Source organism: Microtus pennsylvanicus, chromosome 1 (genome assembly GCF_037038515.1).
Source record: "Microtus pennsylvanicus isolate mMicPen1 chromosome 1, mMicPen1.hap1, whole genome shotgun sequence".
Classification (NCBI taxonomy): Eukaryota; Metazoa; Chordata; class Mammalia; order Rodentia; family Cricetidae; genus Microtus; species Microtus pennsylvanicus.
Genome location: NC_134579.1, coordinates 77,682,594 through 77,701,020, shown reverse-complemented (window position 1 = coordinate 77,701,020; position 18,427 = coordinate 77,682,594). Strand labels below are relative to the sequence as shown.

Genomic DNA, 18,427 nt, shown 5'->3' with positions numbered 1-18,427 from the left:
CAGAACTCTGGCTGAGCACCCAGTTGTAAGACCCTTACTCAGGACAGCGGCTGACTGGATGGCCAGCTACTTGGATAGGGCGGGAGGAGGCACTGGAGTACTCGGTGTACCTTACAAGGGTCTCATGGGGAGTAACTGGGGCTCATTTCAATGGGCTCATTGGTAAAGTCCTCTAACTCATGTTCAGGCAGGCTAGTGGGGGTTTGCTCACGCTCGAAGAAATCTTTCATTTCATCTTCCTCACTTCCTCTGTCGTCCTCCTCCTCCTCCTCTTCACTTTCCTCTTCCTCTTCGGCATTTACTATTTCCTTGGAGGATCTGGAGCCCACACCAGCATTGGAGATCACAGACAGCTTGGGCTCTGAAGGACTCCTGGGCATCTGCTCCTGGCCTATACCAGGGTCTTGAGGGCTAAGAACCTGGTGGATTGGCATCTCAGGACGGAGGGAGAAGGGAGACTCTGTACTCTGGTCCTGGTTGGTGCCACCAGTAAGTTCGGGGCGCACAGAGGGTGATTCTGTGCTACGGTGGGAAGTGCCAACACGGGAGGTACTATGCTGGGAGGCTGCTGGCCTAGCGGTGTGCCTTACGGCCTGCCTTGCCAACACGGCTTCTTCCATCTTACGCAGAAGGCAGGTCCAGTTGATGTCTGAGGACAGACGGATGCGGTTGCCCTTCACTTTCTTGAAGCCCAGAAGGATGTCCATGAGAACCTCAGTGACAGGAAAGGAGACGAATCCAAGTTGCTTATGGAGGCTGTCCTCAAACTTGTACTTACAGACAAGCAAGGAGACTGCCTGCTCAACCAAGAAGTTAGTGAGTTCCTCAAACCAGGGGTTAGAGATGTAGGACATGCTGGACACAGATGAGATGGATGGCAGAGGCTTCTTCCTTGGAAGCTTCGTGCTGGGGCTCTGTGCAACAGGGAAAGAGGGAAAAGGAGACATTTAGCCCTCGCTGCCCTGTGAGAGCACATTGCGATGCCCTCCCTATTATCGACAGGGAAGCCACACACATCACACTAGGATACAGACTGCCACACCGGCTCTCCCACGACATTCATTCCACACACCTCACCTGTCAGGTCTAGAGCAATGCCCGCCAGCCTGGGCAGCCTGCGTTCCTGCAAGCTTGCGTGTAGAAGGAATTACATATGAACCCTGATGGTGATGGGTTGAGAGATGTCCAGGACCTCCAAAGGTCAGGCCACCTATGTCTTCATACACATTTCCTGACCAATGTCCCCTTTACTGAGCAGAAAGACTAGACTCCTACAGCTGGGTTAGGATAGCTTGAGCTAGCTCGACCCTAGAATAGAGAGTGGTGCTCTTGGCAAAGACTCCTATCTTTAGGAAATGTGTGGGAGGGTCCCTGAGATTCATAGAGCCAGGTGTGGTGGCGCATGTGTTTAATCCCAGCACTTGAAAGGCAGAAGCAAACTAGGTGGTGGTGGTAGTGGTGGCAGATGCCTTTAATCCCAGCATTCCAGAGGCAGGAGGATCTCTGTGAGTTCGAGGCCAGCCTGGTCTACAAGAGCTAGTTCCAGGACAGAATCTAAAGCTACAGAGAAAACCTGTCTCAAAAAAACAAAAACAAACAAACAAAAAAGGCAGAGGCAGGGGAATCTCTGAGTTCGAGGCCAGTCTGGTCTACAGAGTGAGTTTCAGGACAGTCAGGTCTACACAGAAAAACCCTGTTCTTTGCAGGGGAGGGCTCACAAATAATAATTTTAAAAAAATACCCAAATTGCAGGCATGGTGATGCATGCCTGTAATCCCAGCATTTGGAAAGTAAAGGCAAGAAGATCAGGAGTCCAAGGTCACCCTCTACTATATTATATATATTATATAATTTGAGAGACCAGTGTGAGCTACATGACACCCTGTCTCAGAAAAAACATTGCAGGATAAAAAAAAGCCTTTATTAATTTGACAACCCCTGGGGAAATAGGTAAACTAGGTTTCTTGGTCCCCAGAAGCTTGTATCTACCCCAGGAGATTTCTGCAGTGCAGGACATCGGACAGTGACAGTGGCTACTAGATGCAGTGGGGAAAGAAGCCCTTTCCCTGCAAATGTTCCTCTAAGACCTCCAGCTCTACTCTTGAGGCCACCTCTGGGCACAGTGTGGTATAAGAAGGGGAGAATCTTTTTCCTAAAGAAAGAAATGGATAGGACACAGGGAAGGGGAGAGGGGAGGCAAGATGACGCTGGATCGGGCCTCTGATATGGCCCTGGCAGGAGGCCACCTCCACTGTGATCCCAGGGGCAGGCAGGGTGAGGTGCAGGCCATGACGGGGCTGAGATACGTGGTTGGCGCTTGAGGCAACAGATGGTTTCTGTACTTTGGGACTGGAGTGAGGGGACTTCTGCATGGAGTAGAAGGAGGGGCGAGGGACATTAGGCACTTGTGGAGGTGTCACCTTGAGCCTGAATCTGGTAGCCATCTGGGCACTAGTCATAGAGGGGGATTCATGTCTGCCCTTGCTTTTCCTGCGAGATGTCTTAGGGCTGGAGGCTGTGGTGGGAGAATCACAAGGCTCCTCCCCATCCTCCCTGCTGGAGGGAATGAAGGCTTTGGAATTCGGAGGCAGAAGACCAGAGTTCCCAGGCAGCATTGGGGTGGGTTCTGAGGCAACAGGGAAGAGAGGGAAGCCATCATGGCGGCAGGCACGGCTGAGCTTGTCTACAGCCTGGCTGACCACGCGCTGCAGGGCAGGAAAGAGGCGATGCTCAGCCAGGAAGTCCAGAGTACAATGGGGTTCCCTGAGGGAACAATAGGCAGGCAGGTTGAAGGATGCTGGCTGGTTTAGCAGTGACTTCATCTCCTTGTTTAACTCTTCTTTGAGGAAAATCAACTCCTGTTCTCCAAGTCCCAACTCTGATGTCTCAGGAGTGACTGAGTTGGAGCCCAAAAGCCCAGAGAACCAAGACAGGGGATGCTCCCGGGTCCATTGACTGCTGGTCTGGCTGCCCAGTGAGTCCCACAGCAGAGAATCCCTCTGGGAGCAGGGTTGATTCAGACCTTTCTGCAAAGAGAGAGGAAGGCTGAGCGGTGTCCAATCAAGGCCTAACCCTAGCCCACCCTATGCCAGCCTTAGCCGTGGCAACAGCTCTCACCCCTTTGTTCTCCAGTCGCAGAAGCCTCTTGAGGCTTTTCTCAAGCAGGAGTTTGTCCCTCACAGGTGGCAGTGAGCCTATGCGTCGGGCACCAGGGTCACTTTCCTGACTGTGGGAGCCCAGCCAGCCAGCCGTGATGCTGCTATGGGAATCCGACATGGAGCTGGAGCAGGATGGGTAATTGTTTGGGTGCCCAGCACACAGCGTGGGCCGAGTGCGGTGCCGATGCACAGTGCTGATGCTGGGTCTGGCTCGAGCCCTCAGCCTACCACTTGGCACCTCCACTGGGTCTTGAACATCCACCAGGGGTACTCCGGCGTCTGTCTTCATGGCAGCCAAACGCTCTGTTGCCTGCTCCACCACCGTCTGCAAGCTGTCCAGTACTTGACCCTCTGTCAGAAAATCCAGAAAGCTGCCAAACGCTTGAGGGCGCCGAGGGTTCTGCTGGTGGCCCTGGTGCTCTGAATACCGGTTCATTGATGGTAGGTGTGGCATACGTCCAAGTTTGCAGTTCGGCCTCCTTTCCGGCAACAGATGCTTCTTGGGTAGCTGCATCTGAACAGACAAGACTGTCATAGCAGGCAGGATGCTCTGCAAGGGGTGGGGACTATCTCTGGAGTCCTCCTAAGGTGCTATTAGGAGCTGGGATTGAACAATGGGAAAGACTTTCTCTCTCTCTCTCTCTCTCTCTCTCTCTCTCTCTCTCTCTGTCTTTTTTTTTAATATTTATTTATTTATTATGTATACAATATTCTGTCTGTATGCCTGAAGGCCAGAAGAGGGCACCAGACCTCTTTACAGATGGTTGTGAGCCACCATGTGGTTGCTGGGAATTGAACTCAGGACCTTTGGAAGAACAGGCAATGCTCTTAACCACTGAGCCATCTCTCCAGCCCCCTCTCTCTGTCTTTTTATTATGCTGGGGATTGAACCCAGAGTCTCGAACATCCTCTGCAAATGTTCAACCACTGAAGTATATTTAAAAAATTTTAAACATCTATGCCTCAGTGCACGTGTGGAGGTCAAAGGACAGCTGGCTGTAGTTGGTTCTTTCTACTATGTGACTCTTGAAGAGGGAACTCGGGTATTGACACTGAGCGCCTTCACTCACTGAGCCGTCTCACCAGCTCTGAATTACGATCGGCTCCCTTCAGGCTGTGTGACAGTGCTCAGAGTAGCTAGCTCCTTTTTTGGCTTCTGCAGAGTAGGGTCTGCTAGGGTTGATGGAAGGTCCCCAATGCCTCTACTTTTGTATATGCTGGCCTAGCTGGGAGCCTGAAAGGGGAATTCTGTGTTCATGGTATGAAAGGGCAATTATGAGAGCCTTTCTCTCTCTCTACCTCCTCCTGTCTCTAGCACGCCCTTGACTGTTTTCACTGTTGTGCTATCCTTGAGGACTTGAGCCTGCTTCTCCAGCTTGAGTGCCCAGGCTGACTCCAGCCTACCCACCTGGGGGCCGAGGACAGTGGGGCACGAAAGGGTGTCCCCTGGTAAGCGGTGGGAAGTGGTCCAGACACTATTGTTGGGTCAGCTGGACATACTGACCTGAGCCGTGTAGGTGCTGTGACCTTCATCGTCAGCCAGATATCCTGAGTGGTGGCGGTACCTTGCCATGATGTGGATAATTAAATTTGTTTTCTGCTTCCTTTCTCAGGTTCCACAGCACAGATGCAGACTCCTCTGTAAAGGGCAGAAGAGGAAGTAAAGGTACAACCAGACCTCCATGGGTCCCTCACTCCCTGAACCACATCTGTGATCTGTGTCCTTCAGACATCCCACCCTTCCCCTGCTGGGGATCTGCTATGCATCTACGGACATTCAAGTCGTTGCTGCTGCTGCTGCTTCTTTTTCTTCTTCTTCTTCTTCTTCTTCTTCTTCTTCTTCTTCTTCTTCTTCTTCTTCTTCTTCTTCTTCTTCTTCTTCTTCCTTCTTCTTCTTCTTCTTCTTCTTCTTCTTCTTCTTCTTCTTCTTCTTCTTCTTCTTCTTCTTCTTCTTCTTCTTCTTCTTCTTCTTCTTCTTCTTCTTCTTCTTCTTCTTCTTCTTCTTCTTCTTCTTCTTTTGGTTTTTGAGACAGGGTTTCTCTGTAGTTTGGAGCCTGTTCTGGAACTAGCTCTTGTAGACCAGGCTGACCTCTAACTCACAGAGATCCTCCTGCCTCTGCCTCCCGAGTGCTGGGATTAAAGGCGTGCGCCACCACCCAAGTCGTTGCTTCTTTTTTGCAACAGTCTGGGACGGGGCGAGTGTACAAACTTCCTCTGGTCTTTCAGACCAGAGGCTCCCTGGAGCCCCCAGCAGCTCACCAGAGTCTCCTCTTGTGCTTCTCCGAGCTCCCTAGGTCAGCACCCGCTTAAGGACTACCGCACAGAGTCCTGGAATCCCGCCCCCGCAGCCGCACAGGTTGCTCATTTACATACTTCATTCTGATTGGCCAGAATCTAGCCTCTTGTTCAAATATCCTCCCCGACACAATGGTTAGGGGTGGGTGGGGTCCACATTGTCTCCTCCCCCACCAGGCTGGATTTTTCTGTCAAGCCCGCTAAGCCGTGCTTGGGAATGTTTAAAGATCTGACTTTATTTTGCCGAGAGGTCTGAATTTGGGCTTGTTTCTCTAACGCTCAGGGTAAAAGTCACAGCTTCCACTGATGACACAAACACCTTCCTCAGTTCACCCCTGGTCGCTGCACAGACTTGAACCTCCAACTCTGTTGGCTTCCTTCCAGGACTTCTTTCCCTTATCCAGTGTGGACTAGCCAGCATCTTCCTTCTCAACTCTTTCTTTTTGGAAGCAGTGAAGAGTCCTGATTTTCCACACAGACCTAACTTCAATTCCTGTCCCTGATTTTTTTTGTTTTCCTGATGTGACTCAGCCTCTCAACACTGACTCCTTATCTGTAAATTAAGCGGAACATCCTCTTCCAAAAGTAAGTATTTCTATCTATCTATCTATCTATCTATCTATCTATCTATCTAAACATACACACATACATACATATATAAACACACACATATAGCATTATATATATATAGTTATATATAACTATGTAACTATATCTACATATTGGTTTTTTGAGACAGGGTTTCTCGAAATCACAGAGATTTTGCCTGCTTCTGCCTCCTGAGTGCTGGGATTAAAGGCATGCCATCATCACCTGGCTAAATAAATATTCTTTCAATACACATCGCACCTTATGGAAACTCTGTATAAACTCACCTCTACTTTGTTCTTTTCCTCTCATCCTAGAAGCTTGTCATTCCCAACAGACTGATAACACGCCACACTGTTTCTGTCTTGTCTAACAGCTGGCACTTCTTCATCAGGAATCAGGGCAGTGAGCCTAATCTATGACTCCATTTCCAACACAGTAGGAGCTTAGTAGTTTCCTCTTCTCCTTCTGTGTTTATCAGGGCTCAGGGCCATTCTGATGGCAGCCTCCTAGGGGGGGCACAGTGGCTGGATAACCCCTGATGGCTCAATAATCACTATGACTGGACATAGCAGTATTTACCCCAGGCAGTTTACTGAAGGGTTCTTTGAGGCTTCCAACCCTTACAAAGCATCATCAGTACTGTTGGGATTAAACTATACTTTCCCCTTTGCCTGTGATCCAGGGGGTCGAATAAGCTGGAGGGAACCAGAGCTGGTCAGGCTCCACCTGGAGGGGACAGTTCCTGTTCCACTTCTCTGGTGATTTTTTCAGCTTCCTTGGCTGTAAAACAAACAAAATTACCAGGATCACAGGCTTGACCCAGTAACACTCTTTCTTTTCTTTTTTTTTTTTTTATTTATTATGTATACAATATTCTGTCTGTGTGTATGCCTGAAGGCCAGAAGAGGGAGCCAGACCTCTTTACAGATGGTTGTGAGCCACCATGTGGCTTCTGGGAATTGAACTCAGGACCTTTGAAAGAGCAGGCAATGCTCTTAACCACTGAGCCATCTCTCCAGCCCCAGTAATACTCTTTCTACAAGAGAAACCAAGACAGGTTGGATATGCTCAGTTGGCAGAGTGCTTGCCTAACATGCTTGAAGTTTTCGGTTCAACTCCCTGCACCACATAAACCAGGTGTGATGGCACACACTTGTAGCCAGCACTGAAGAGGTGGAAGCACAAGGGTCAGAAGTTCAAGGCTAGCCTCAGCTGAATGAATAATGAGGCCAGCCTGGGATATATAAGTCTGTTTTTCAAAACAACATCGAGACTGGACAAAGAGCAAAAGTGAGGTGATGAACGTAAAAGTTATCTGAAGCTCAAGGTGAAAATGGGCTAATGCTTTCTCCAGTGTGGCCATTGATTTGCATGCTTGTGTTCTTGTTATGTAGAACTTTTACAGTCAGGCAATGGTGGTACAGGCAGATCTCTGAGTTCAAGACCAGCCTGGTCAGAATGAGTTCCAGGACAGCCAGGCCCACATAGACACACAGAGAAACCTGTCTCAGGAAGAAAGAAAAAGCCTCCCCTTAGAACCAGTGAGGAAGAGATTATTTGAAAAAAAAAAAGTTAAAAAAAGAACTCCTAATAAGAAAAGGCTCATAGGCACTGCGTAAAACAAAGTGAAGCAGCATCCCAAGAATGAAATAACCTTCCATCATCCCTGAGTGATGGAGAGGAGGAGGGCGTTTCTTTTCTTAGGGAAAGTAATGGAAGGACAGAACACTGCCCAGAAACTGAGCAATGGTGATGGTAAACACTGGGAAGAGCAAGGGGAATTTTTGAGTATTTCTCTTGTTTTCTTCATTTAAAAAAAATACTTTTCAAAAAAAATGTTTTTTTTTTGGTTTTGTTTTTTTGAGCGCTAGAGATAACTCATTGGTAAAGAGAGTTTACAGCTTTTGCAAAAGACTGGAGTCCTAGTATGTGTTCACATGTGGACCACAACAATCTGTTAACTACAGTTCCAGGGGATTTTATTCCCTTTCCTAGTCTCTGCCTGCCCAGGCATAAACGTAGAGAGAGCGTGCACGCGCGCGCGCACACACACACACAGAGAGAGAGAGAGAGAGAGAGAGAGAGAGAGAGAGAGAGAGAGAGAGAGAGAGAGAGAGAGAATTATAGACATAGGCCAAAAAAAGAAATTTGCAGAGCAGTTAACCCGGCCGTTTGCAAGACACTCAGAGACCTCTTGTTAGCAAAAACAATGGCGGCGTGCAGTCGCATTTAGTCGCGTGCGTCGGGGTGGGGCCTCGGCAGCGTTCAAGGGCGGGGTCTGGATGCTGCAGTCCATTCTCTCTGGTCTCCAGCCAACGTTTGGCAGCTATGGCTTGGCCTCGTGTGCAGCTGGTTGTCACAGCTGATGACTTTGGTTACTGCCCGCGGCGCGATAAGGGCATCGTGGAGGCCTTCCTGGCAGGAACTGTGACCAGCGTGTCACTGCTGGCCAACGGCACAGCCGCAGAGAGCGCAGCCGAGCTGGCCCGCAGGTGAGGGAGGCCCCCTTCAGGAACGGGCAGGTTTGGGGGGCTGCCCGGTCTGTGGCAGACAATGCTTGCTCTCGCGCTCCGCCCGCAGGCACAGCATTCCCACGGGCCTCCACGCCAACCTGACTGAGGGCCGTCCTGTGGGGCCCGCCCGCCACACCGCCTCGTCGCTCCTCAGCTCGGAAGGCTTCTTTCTCGGGAAGATGGGATTTCGGAAGGCCTTAGAGGCTGGAGACGTTGCTTTGCCTCAGGTGCGGAGGCGTGGCTGCAGACAGGCGGATACTGATCAATGCAGCCCAGAGGGTATCATGGAAGTCGTTGGGGCAAACGCGGGCGCTGGATAAACTGCTAGTTCAAACCCTGGAGCAGTCACACCGTGGCACCAGACGGAGCTCTTCGCTTTGTGGCTGCTTCCAGAAACTCAAGGTATCTGTGCCCCTCCAGGTGCGGGAGGAACTAGAAGCTCAACTCAACCGCTTCCGGGAGTTGTTGGGCAGGTCCCCCACGCACGTGGACGGGCACCAGCACGTGCACGTGCTCCCAGGTACGCGGATTGAAGCGTCCAGGTCCGGGTAGGGGTGGGAGCTGCTTTCCAAGGTTGGTGGGAGGTCGATGCTGAGCCCACCCCTCCAAGCAGGTGTATGTCAGGTGTTCGCCGAGGCCCTGCAGGCGTTCGGAGTGCGTTTCACGCGGCTGCCAGTGGAACGCGGCGTGGGTAGCTGCTCGTGGCTGGAAGCACCAGCGCGTGCCTTCGCCTGCGCTGTGGAGAACGATGCCCGGGCCGCCATGGGCCCCTTCTCCCGCCACGGCCTGCGGTGAGCACCGCCCTCCCTCACCCCATCCAACCCTGCCGGGTCCCCAAAGATCCAAAGTTAGGAACTGATCTGCTGTCCTGCTTCACCCTCTGCCTAGCCCTGCTGGTCCTCAGGCAACACCTCTATCCTGGCACTCACAGGTGGACCGATGCCTTTGTGGGCCTGAGCACTTGTGGCCGGCACATGTCTGCTCACCGAGTCTTGGCGTCACTGGCGCGGGCCCTGGAAGATATCCCTGCTGGCCGTCCCCTGACTGCTGAACTGATGGCACACCCAGGATACCCCAGTGTGCCTCCAGCAGGGGGCTGCGGTGAGGGCCCCGATGCTTTCTCTTGTTCTTGGGAGCGTCTGCATGAGCTGCACGTCCTCACGGCACCTACCCTGCGGGCTCGGCTGGCCCAGAATGGTGTGCAGCTCTGCGCCATAGACGACCTGGATTCCAAAAGGCCGGGGGAAGGGGTTCCCTGTGAGGCATCTCTGGAGCCCTTCCTGAAGCCTTCCCCACCCTGACACCAAAGGCCAGCTACGAACTGCCTCTCACTGTGGAGGAAGGCCAGGGCTAAAGCCTGGAACCAGGTCTTATAGCAGGGTCTGGCTTACAGAGTGACAAGTCACTAAACCAGGTCCTTGCGACTGAGTAGTATTGGGCAGCCCTGCCTGCAGACAGGCAGGGCTAGTCAGAGACATCTGGTCTGATGAGCATTTGGTGCCAATTCATGTGCAAATCACAACCACTTGTTTAGTGGAGCAGTGGAGAGATGTTGGTGTGTTAATAAAATAATGTTTTTCAGATTTGGCTGATTTATAAAGTGCCCAGGTATCCTTCGCAGAAATAATAGGCACAGAGGGGCTCGGACCAAGATATCAAAAATGGGCCGGGCTGTGGTGATGCACACCTTTAATTCCAGCACTTGGGAGGCAGAGGCAGGCAGATCTCTGTGAGTTCGAGGCCAGCCTGGTCTACAAAGCGAGTTCCAGGGCAGCCAGGACTGTTACACAGAGAAACCTTGTCTTGGAAACAAAAACAGAAACAAACAAAAATCTTCACTTTCTAATTTTGCTCATGCTTACAAGTTTTAATCCCTTAGATAAAAAATTACATGTGCTTGTTTGTGTTGAGGAAGTACATGCATGCATACCATGGTCTATATGTGTTTTGTTTTTAAAATGAGGGTCTTAACACATTGCTCAGCCTAGCCTTCTACTCCAGGGCTCAAGAGACCCTCCTCCATCACCTTCTACTAGCTGGGACTGCAAGCACACACCACTGTGCCCTAGCAAGGCTTCCATTTCTTTCTTTTTTCATGGGAGGGGAACAAAAGATCCTCATTAGGGTGTTTTGGGGAGGATTTTGATTTAAAAAGAGGTTGTCTGAGGGCTCAACACAAACAAGCACATGTAATCCCAGCATTGGGAAGTAGAGGCAGCAGTATCAATTCAGTGTCATCCTTGGCGATATAATGAGTCTCAAGGCAGCCCAGTTGTTGGCCTAGCATTCATGTGTGAAACTATAGGCTCAATACCCAGTACCAAAAAACAAATCATGTGGTATTCCATCTGCCTTTCCATCTTCCAAAATGATGTAAGGCTGTGTTCCACCATCTTCTCACCTACTCCTTGCCCGTAGAGCATCCATATATCAGATGTAGCTAGAATCCCAGTTTCTCACTTATGCAAAAGACTGCCTCTCCTGAAAACATGTACACCCTCCTATACAAGCTTACAGAGCCTCTTTCAGTCTGTTCCCTGCAGTTACAACACAAACAGGTTAAAACTACTATGATAGGATGTGTGTGAATGTAGGTGTGTGGCAGTTGGAGGAAGGACAACTTTTGGGAGTTGGGTCTTTTCAAACACAGGAACTTTTACACACTTCCCAACGCTGGGATTACGGAGTACATCATCACTCCCAGTTTACATGGTTTTTAGGAGTAAGCCCAGAGTTTCATGCATGCTGTCTAAGATTTGTCAACTTTTTTGTGCCCCACCACAAACTTACAAGTAGGGGATGTAGCACAAGGCTTTAAACTTACCTGATATAGCCTACATCCATCCTGGAATGGGGGTGGGGAGAGGCCAGGGAAACAAGCTCTGACCGGGCCTGATAAGGCATGGCTTCTTGAAGGGATCTTATCCTCCTCCTCCCCTTGATTGGCTTCAGTCTATAATAACCTTCCTCAGCCTTGACTTGGGCAAGTTCAACACCCTGTGGTCCAGAATTTTGAGTTTGATCCCCCTGCTGTGTTCATCTCCTCACCTTGGCTCCTGTGGTGTAGGAACATTCTGCCGGCTGCCAGCTGGAGGCCCAGTGCAAGACTCCCAGGAGTCTGACTGACACCAGAATGCTCAGGAGAGAAGGCTCTGCTGAGTTCTGCTCTGCTGGGATAGTCCCCAGCTTACAGATGGCAAATCACTATGATCTGGGCCACACTGGAGAAGAGGAAGGTTCTCTAGAGCTAGTTTCCTTTTCTGGACCTTAAGCATGAAGCTGGGTAAGTGGTCTGTACTGTCTGGTTTCCCAGGACTGCTGTCTTGAGTCATCCAGGAAATGACCTGGGCTGAGCACCATGTTGCACTGTCAGAGTCTTCCTCAACTTTGCTCTCTGAGGGTAGTGCTGTTTGCTCACATAGAATGTGGGCTGTGCAGGAAAAATCAAACTGACTTCTCCCTAGACTAGACTGCACAACATGTGTGTGGGGAAAACATCTCTTAAGGCTAGAGGAAGTGACATCCCAAACAAAAGCTGAATCTGCTTATTCAGCTTATTCAGCCTTGGCTACAGTAACAGGATCCAGGGAGTATGAGACTTATGAACTAAATACTTATTTGAAGGGAAACAAGGAAGGGAGGAATAGTGAAATAGGCTACGGGAGGAGGAGGACTGTGAGTTCAAAGCCAGTAGCGCTCAGTGGCACGTGCTCTTCAGTTTATGCCTTTGATCAAATCCTCCTCACCTCTGCAGTTCATTTTCTTGGGGCTACAAGGATAAGTGACTTCTCATGTGTTGGTCAGTCTCCTTGATATCCATGCAGTTTTCCCAGTGTTGACAGCCCCACCTACTTCTACCCGGCAAGAGAGAAGCACCTGTATGCCTTTTAGAGGCAGGCAAGTGGAGGAAAATGATCAGGGGCCTAGGCCTAGATACTACTCTCTTTAGTCTCCAAGAACATAGGCTCCCAGCAATGTCCATCCCCAAAGAAACCCATACACCCAAACTAGTGTCTGAGAACATTTTTATTAAGGACAGAATGGGGTCACAGCATCTTAGAAAGTCTATTCTCTGCCATCATGGAAAGAGCAGGACAAGACCTGGGGCACTTCAAGGAACCAGGGGGGATGTGAATTCCTGAGCCAACTTGTGTCAGGGATGGGTGGGTAGCTGGCTGCTCCACAGATCTCCCCTTCTCTAGAGGATCCAGCTCTTGCGTTTCGAGCAGCCAGAGCTGCCTGCCAGCTTGCTCAAAGCCTGCTCCACAGCAGGGCTGGAAAGAGCAAGGCATGCAAGCCCAGAGGGACACCACTGACTCTAAGCCAGGCCTCTGCTTCCAGGATAGGCCATGGTTGTCAGTCCTGGGGCTGAGAGTCCCTGAGAGGGGCTGCTGGCATAGGAGAACCCTCCCATAGTGAGCAGAGAGCAGTAAGGGGCAACAGGCAGCTAGAGCTAAGCAATGAGACAGTTGGACTATCTCTAGATTAAGAAAAGCAACAAGAACAAATGGTGGCTTGTTGGGACAACTTCTGACAGAATTTGGCATTTTATTACAAATTTGAATGTGAATGAAATAAGATCCATTGTCACTTTTCTGCCAATGAAGAGACAGACGTAGAAATGCAGGCCCAGTACTCTGACCATCCTGGGCACATGGACGTCTCCAGAAACCTGCCCCATGCACACCTAGAACTAAAAGCATAGTTCATTTATGCACCACAGGAACGAAACACTTGGAAAACTAAATAGTGTTACACTGCCTGAGAGGACCTGTTTCACTTGTTTATAGGCAAAACCCAGAGCTGTCTTCCAAGTTTGTGAGCCCTAGGTAGCCCTGAAGTTAAAGAACTAAGGTTAAAGCAGAAAGCAAGACTTCTCGAGGCAATCTTCTCCACAGGGTCTAGACCCCTAGTAGAAAGAGTTGGTGAACATAGGCAGTCAGGCCAACAGCTTCCTCAGGGTGTCACTACTGCTTCAAGGACAGTCCCACTTGCCTTGAAAAGACATTAACATTCAAATCTTGACAAAGTTCATTTGATGATAAATTCTAAGGTCAAATTTTATTTCTACAAAAAAAGGCAATGGAAACAATATAAAACACATTGAAAGGATATTACTGAGTGAGCTTCAAGTGAGCTTGACCCTGGAAAGGCTGAATCCAGAGGGAGGGAAAGGCCATCCTGTTCCTGGGCTGCACCTGCAGCTGCTCTGAGGAAGGGGCAGCTGGTTTCAAAGCAGAAGCCACCAATGCTGATCCCACAAGATGCAAACCATTTGGAGAAAGACAATGGTGGCCTACTGTGCTGAGGAGTGGAGGGCTCCTTGGCACATCTCAGCAGAGCTTGGTGGTGGAGAATTGAGATTTCAAAAGAATATTCTGGCTTTTGCTTTGCCTGGGATAACCAGCAGGTCGTCTACCACAGCTGCAAGGAGGGCTGCTGACTGGAGAGAATTCATCACACAAGTGCGTGGCATTCTCTGCTGGCAGACCCTCCCTCCAAGGTCACCACAAACCTGGTATTGCAGGGTTCTCTACAAAGACAGCCTGACCACAGGTTGCGAGTTTGGGGTCTGCCCATTGAGTCTGTTACTGTGGAAACATTTTGCTAAGATTTTATGTAAAAGCAGCTTCCCTTTGCACAGACATTCTTTTGGGGGGGGGTTGATATTGTTTTATAACCTTTTGTAAGCACATTGCTAAGATGGCATTAGGGGATTTGAGCTATCACCCACAGGCAGTGTGGCACAGGAGAAGGGCTGCTGCTTCTGTGGGGAGCTGGGGCCTTAGTCTGTGGAAGTGGAATTGAAAAAGAAGAAGGTGATGGGGAGAGGGAATCACAACTTTTTTTTAAAACCTTCTGGGCTAACAGTAACTTTGAGTCTGGGCAGGAAAAGAAATGGCATTCTTTCAAAGTAGACTAAAGCAGTGATTTTTAAAACAAAGCAAGCAGAACTAGAACATCTGAATTTTTTAATCCTTCTTTACAGGTTACCTAGACCACTTTTGATTAAGAAAACTGTAGAAAGTTAGTAACTGCCACAAGCGGACGCCAGGTGGTGGCACGTGTCAATTTTCCACAGAGTCCTGCTTTGCGGGGTATCTGAATGCACTGCTGGGGGCTCTGCTCAAACTTGCTGGAATCACTCATGGCAGATTTTAGTCCACAGGTCGCTTTTCCCCATATTTCTTTGTAAACTCTTCAGCATTCTTACAGAATTTTTTACGGTCCTTAGAGTATTCTTCAGCTAGGTCAGCCCGGAGTGGGTGCTCAGGCTGGGGGTCGTTCACCAGTGCTATGAGGGACTGGATTACTGCCAAAAGAAGGATAAGACATTGGGGTTAAAACAGAAATAGCACAGGTAAGATGTTACTAACCTCAGGAAAGAAGCTTCCGTCTCTACACTGACTCAACTCTGGTTGCTAACTTTCTGATCTATATCCTGACCCTGCTGAGTGTTGAGGGTACAGCCAGTGCCACTCTATCTGGTGCTCTGGAGTTAGGGCTTTATGAAGGTAAGGTTGGCCCTGTCCCAAGTGAGCTATATCCCATGCCCACAATGTGCTAAGACAAAGCAGCCGTCTGTTTATTCTGACCACCAAAACTCAACCCTTCTGTTATCCGAAGACAGACCTCGATAGCTAACAAACAGCTGGCCAATCCCCAGCTTCAGAGAGGCCTTCCAGGCCTGAAACTAGTGGAATGTACATTCTCTTGGTAAATTGTCATATGTTGTTTTGAACTGAAAAACTGGCTCTGGAAGAAGGGTTGTTAGCCCCTCCAATTTCAGAACCAAGCATGATTATGTCAAGTGTTTTCCAAGGTTCCTTATCTAAGGATATATCGTAGTACTCAGTAACAGGGAGCAGAGAACAGCAAAACAGCCTAAGAGTAAACACACCATGCCCTTAACAATAGCTAGAAGGTGAAGAATTTCCAACACAAGTTACTACTGTTTATGTCATGATATAAAAATGCCTGCGATGGGAAAGAGGTGGAGAGTTGGAAGTTCAGCCATGAAAAACTCAACCATGAAAAGAAAGCTCAATTAGAAACTCTAGCTGATACAACTTCCCATCAGTGTCTGTTGTAAGCAACCAATTTGATGTTTTCTGTATCTGCTATTTGTTCTTTTATATGGAAATCTCACCTGAGTAGACTGCTCTGCCTGGGACTCTCTCTTGCAGACTCCAACTGGCTACCTTTAAAGAAGGACACCCCTGCCAGAAACCAGAGGCCCTGAAGTAGACAATGATTCACTGCAGTGAACATGGGCTAGTAAAGCCAACTGGACAAAGGGTTTATTCCCTGACAGTGTTCCGGATGATGCCAGGGTAAATGAAAAGGTGTCAGAAAGGCAGGAAAGATGTACAAGTGAAGAGGGTTTTTTCTTGGGTGTGTGTGTGTATGTGTTTTTTATTCTTGTGTATGTTTTGTTTTGGTTTGATTTTTAAATTTTTCTTTTGGGGGTGAAGGGAGGATATGGAGGGACTGGGAGGTGAGCAGAATTTGTGTTTATGATGTGAAGTTCCCAAAGAATCAATAAAGAAATAATGTTTTTAAAAAATGACACACACACACACACACCTCCATGTAGGTGTCATACTAGCTATCCCCTGATGTTTCTAAACAGGGTCTCAACTATACAGCGCTAGCTGGCCTGAAACTCACTAAGTAGCCAGGTTGGCTTAGATTTACAGAGATTCATTTCCCACCTCTGCCTCCCAAGTTCTGGGACTAAGAGTGTGCACCTCCCAACCAGCACTATTTATTCTTTTTCTCTGGCTTGCTGCACACTTAATAAACTCACTCACAGCCGGGCGGTGGTGGCGCACGCCTTTAATCCCAGCACTCGGGAGACAGAGGCAGGCGGATCTCTGTGAGTTCGAGACCAGCCTGGTCTACAAGAGCTAGTGCCAGGACAGGCTCCAAAGCCACAGAGAAACCCTGTGTCGAAAAACCAAAACTAACTAAATAAATAAATAAAATAGACTCACTCACTCAAAACACAGCCAGTATACATCATTGTCTGCAGCACAGAACATCTGGCCCTTGTCAGCCCCATTCCCCTGGGCTCTGGAGACAGCAGGCCTGCTCCCATCTATATGTATCTGTGCACAGGGGCACCTCTCCAGGCACTTGTGGGTGCTGGGTCCTGACTCTGGACTGGTATGACACACTTTGCTCAGTTAGGGCACTTTTAATCATGAGAAAGAAAAAAACACATTATGACGCTGCACCTGTCTGTGAGCAATGAGCACATCTTAGAGGAACTATAGGAAGACAGAATTTACACAGAAAAGTGCTGTATCGACTGAGCGATTATAAAGCATACAAATTCCCAAATTCATACTCTTCAACTAGATGTGCCGGCATCACAGCTGAAATTAGTTCACTTCAAAGCATAAGACAAGCAGTGGTGACGCACGTCTTTAATCCCAGCACTCGGGAGGCAGAGGCAGGCGGATCTCTGTGAGTTCTAGGCCAGCCTGGTCTACAAAGGGAGTTCCAGGACAGCCAGTGCTACACAAAGAAACCCTGTCTTGAAGGAGAAAAAAAAAAGCCTAAGATAAGAAGGTTCTTAGCCTGAGGCCAGCCTGGGCTACATAGTCAGAATCCATAAACTGTAGACAAAAATCACATTGCCATGTAGTCTTTTTGTGAGTAATTGTTTCGTGTAACACAATATTTTAAAAGTTTGTATATCTTCTACCATGAATCTATACATTTTTTTTTTTATGGCTACACAGTATGTCACTATACAGAAATTCCACAATGGATTTTGCCAGGTTCATCTGGGAAGAGAACTTCAGCTGAGAAAATGTTTCCACCAGATTGACTTGTAGGCAAGTCTATAGAGCATTTTCTTGTTCTAAAAATGATTTAATTAACTTTATTTTATATGCATTGGTATGAAAGTGTCAGATCCCTTGGAACTTGAGTTACAGACAGTTGTGAGCTGCCAAGTGGGAGCTGGAAATTGAACACACGTCCTCTGGAAGAGCAGCCAGTGCTCTTAACCTCTGAGCCATCTTTCCAGCCTTAAAGCCTTTTTCTGATTAATGGTTGATATAGGAGAACCCACTCACTTGTTGGCTGTGCCGCTCCTGGGCAGGTGCTGAATTCTATAAGAAAGCAAACTGAGCAAGCCACAAAGAGCAAGCCAGTAAGCAGTAGGCTTCTATGTACCTCAATTCTTTTTATTTTTTAATTTTTTTGAAACCATTTCTCTGGGTAGCCCTGGCTGTCCTGGAACTCAGAGATCCGCCCACCTCTGCCTCTAGAGTACTAGGACCAAAGGTATGTGCCACCACCCCTGACTTCTGCTTCAGTTCTACCCTCCAGGTTCCTGCTCTGATATCCCTTCATAACAGATTATAAACTGTAAACTGAAACAAACCCTTTCCTCCCCAGGTTGCTTTTGGTCACAAAGTCTTTGTCCTAGCAATAGAAAGCAGACTAGAAGCTGGGCGGTGGTGGCACACGCCTTTAATCCCAGCACTCGGGAGGCAGAGGTAGGCGGATCTCTGTGAGTTCCAGACCAGCCTGGTCTACAAGAGCTAGTTCCAGGACAGGCTCCAAAACCACAGAGAAACCCTGTCTCGAAAAAAACAAAACAAAACAAAAAAAAAGAAAGCAGACTAGATACCACAGTGTGTATATCCATTTGCGTTGCTTTTCCTCTGTGCCTAGCTGCAATAAATAGTAATACAAGTGTTTCAGGACAGAGAGGTGCTTGCTTGCCAGATAAAAGCTTTTCCTCCAAGCTTGAATCCTGGCATTCCCACGGGTAAGGAGAGAACTGACTCCTTTAAGTCGTCTTCTGACCTCCACATGCATGCTGCGACATACACTCATGCACAAAAATGC

At 48.7% G+C, this 18,427-nt stretch overlaps 3 protein-coding genes across 4 annotated transcripts in view; 1 reads left to right on the top strand and 2 right to left on the bottom strand.

Annotated features, from left to right (window-relative positions):
- Positions 1 to 6,650, bottom strand: Ccdc116 (coiled-coil domain containing 116). The gene is made up of 5 exons (XM_075956161.1): positions 6,329 to 6,650; positions 4,663 to 4,797; positions 3,118 to 3,666; positions 2,421 to 3,026; positions 1 to 914 (listed from the first exon to the last, which is right to left on the bottom strand). Exons 2-5 carry the CDS (start codon positions 4,729 to 4,731, stop codon positions 123 to 125), a joined length of 2,016 nt encoding a protein of 671 aa, XP_075812276.1. The 5' UTR covers positions 4,732 to 4,797; positions 6,329 to 6,650; the 3' UTR covers positions 1 to 122.
- Positions 6,651 to 8,268: 1,618 nt separating this feature from the next.
- Ydjc (YdjC chitooligosaccharide deacetylase homolog) lies at positions 8,269 to 10,138 on the top strand. The gene is made up of 5 exons (XM_075970333.1): positions 8,269 to 8,536; positions 8,625 to 8,784; positions 8,978 to 9,077; positions 9,171 to 9,348; positions 9,489 to 10,138. Exons 1-5 carry the CDS (start codon positions 8,373 to 8,375, stop codon positions 9,856 to 9,858), a joined length of 972 nt encoding a protein of 323 aa, XP_075826448.1. The 5' UTR covers positions 8,269 to 8,372; the 3' UTR covers positions 9,859 to 10,138.
- Positions 10,139 to 12,565: 2,427 nt separating this feature from the next.
- The window catches only part of Ube2l3 (ubiquitin conjugating enzyme E2 L3), a 50,598-nt gene continuing 44,736 nt past the window's right edge, over positions 12,566 to 18,427 (bottom strand). For both annotated transcript variants that reach the window (XM_075970309.1, XM_075970319.1), the window contains one exon: positions 12,566 to 14,870. In XM_075970309.1, the coding sequence (XP_075826424.1) occupies positions 14,716 to 14,870 (155 nt within the window). In that variant the 3' untranslated portion in view covers positions 12,566 to 14,715. The remainder of the gene's footprint in view (positions 14,871 to 18,427) is intronic.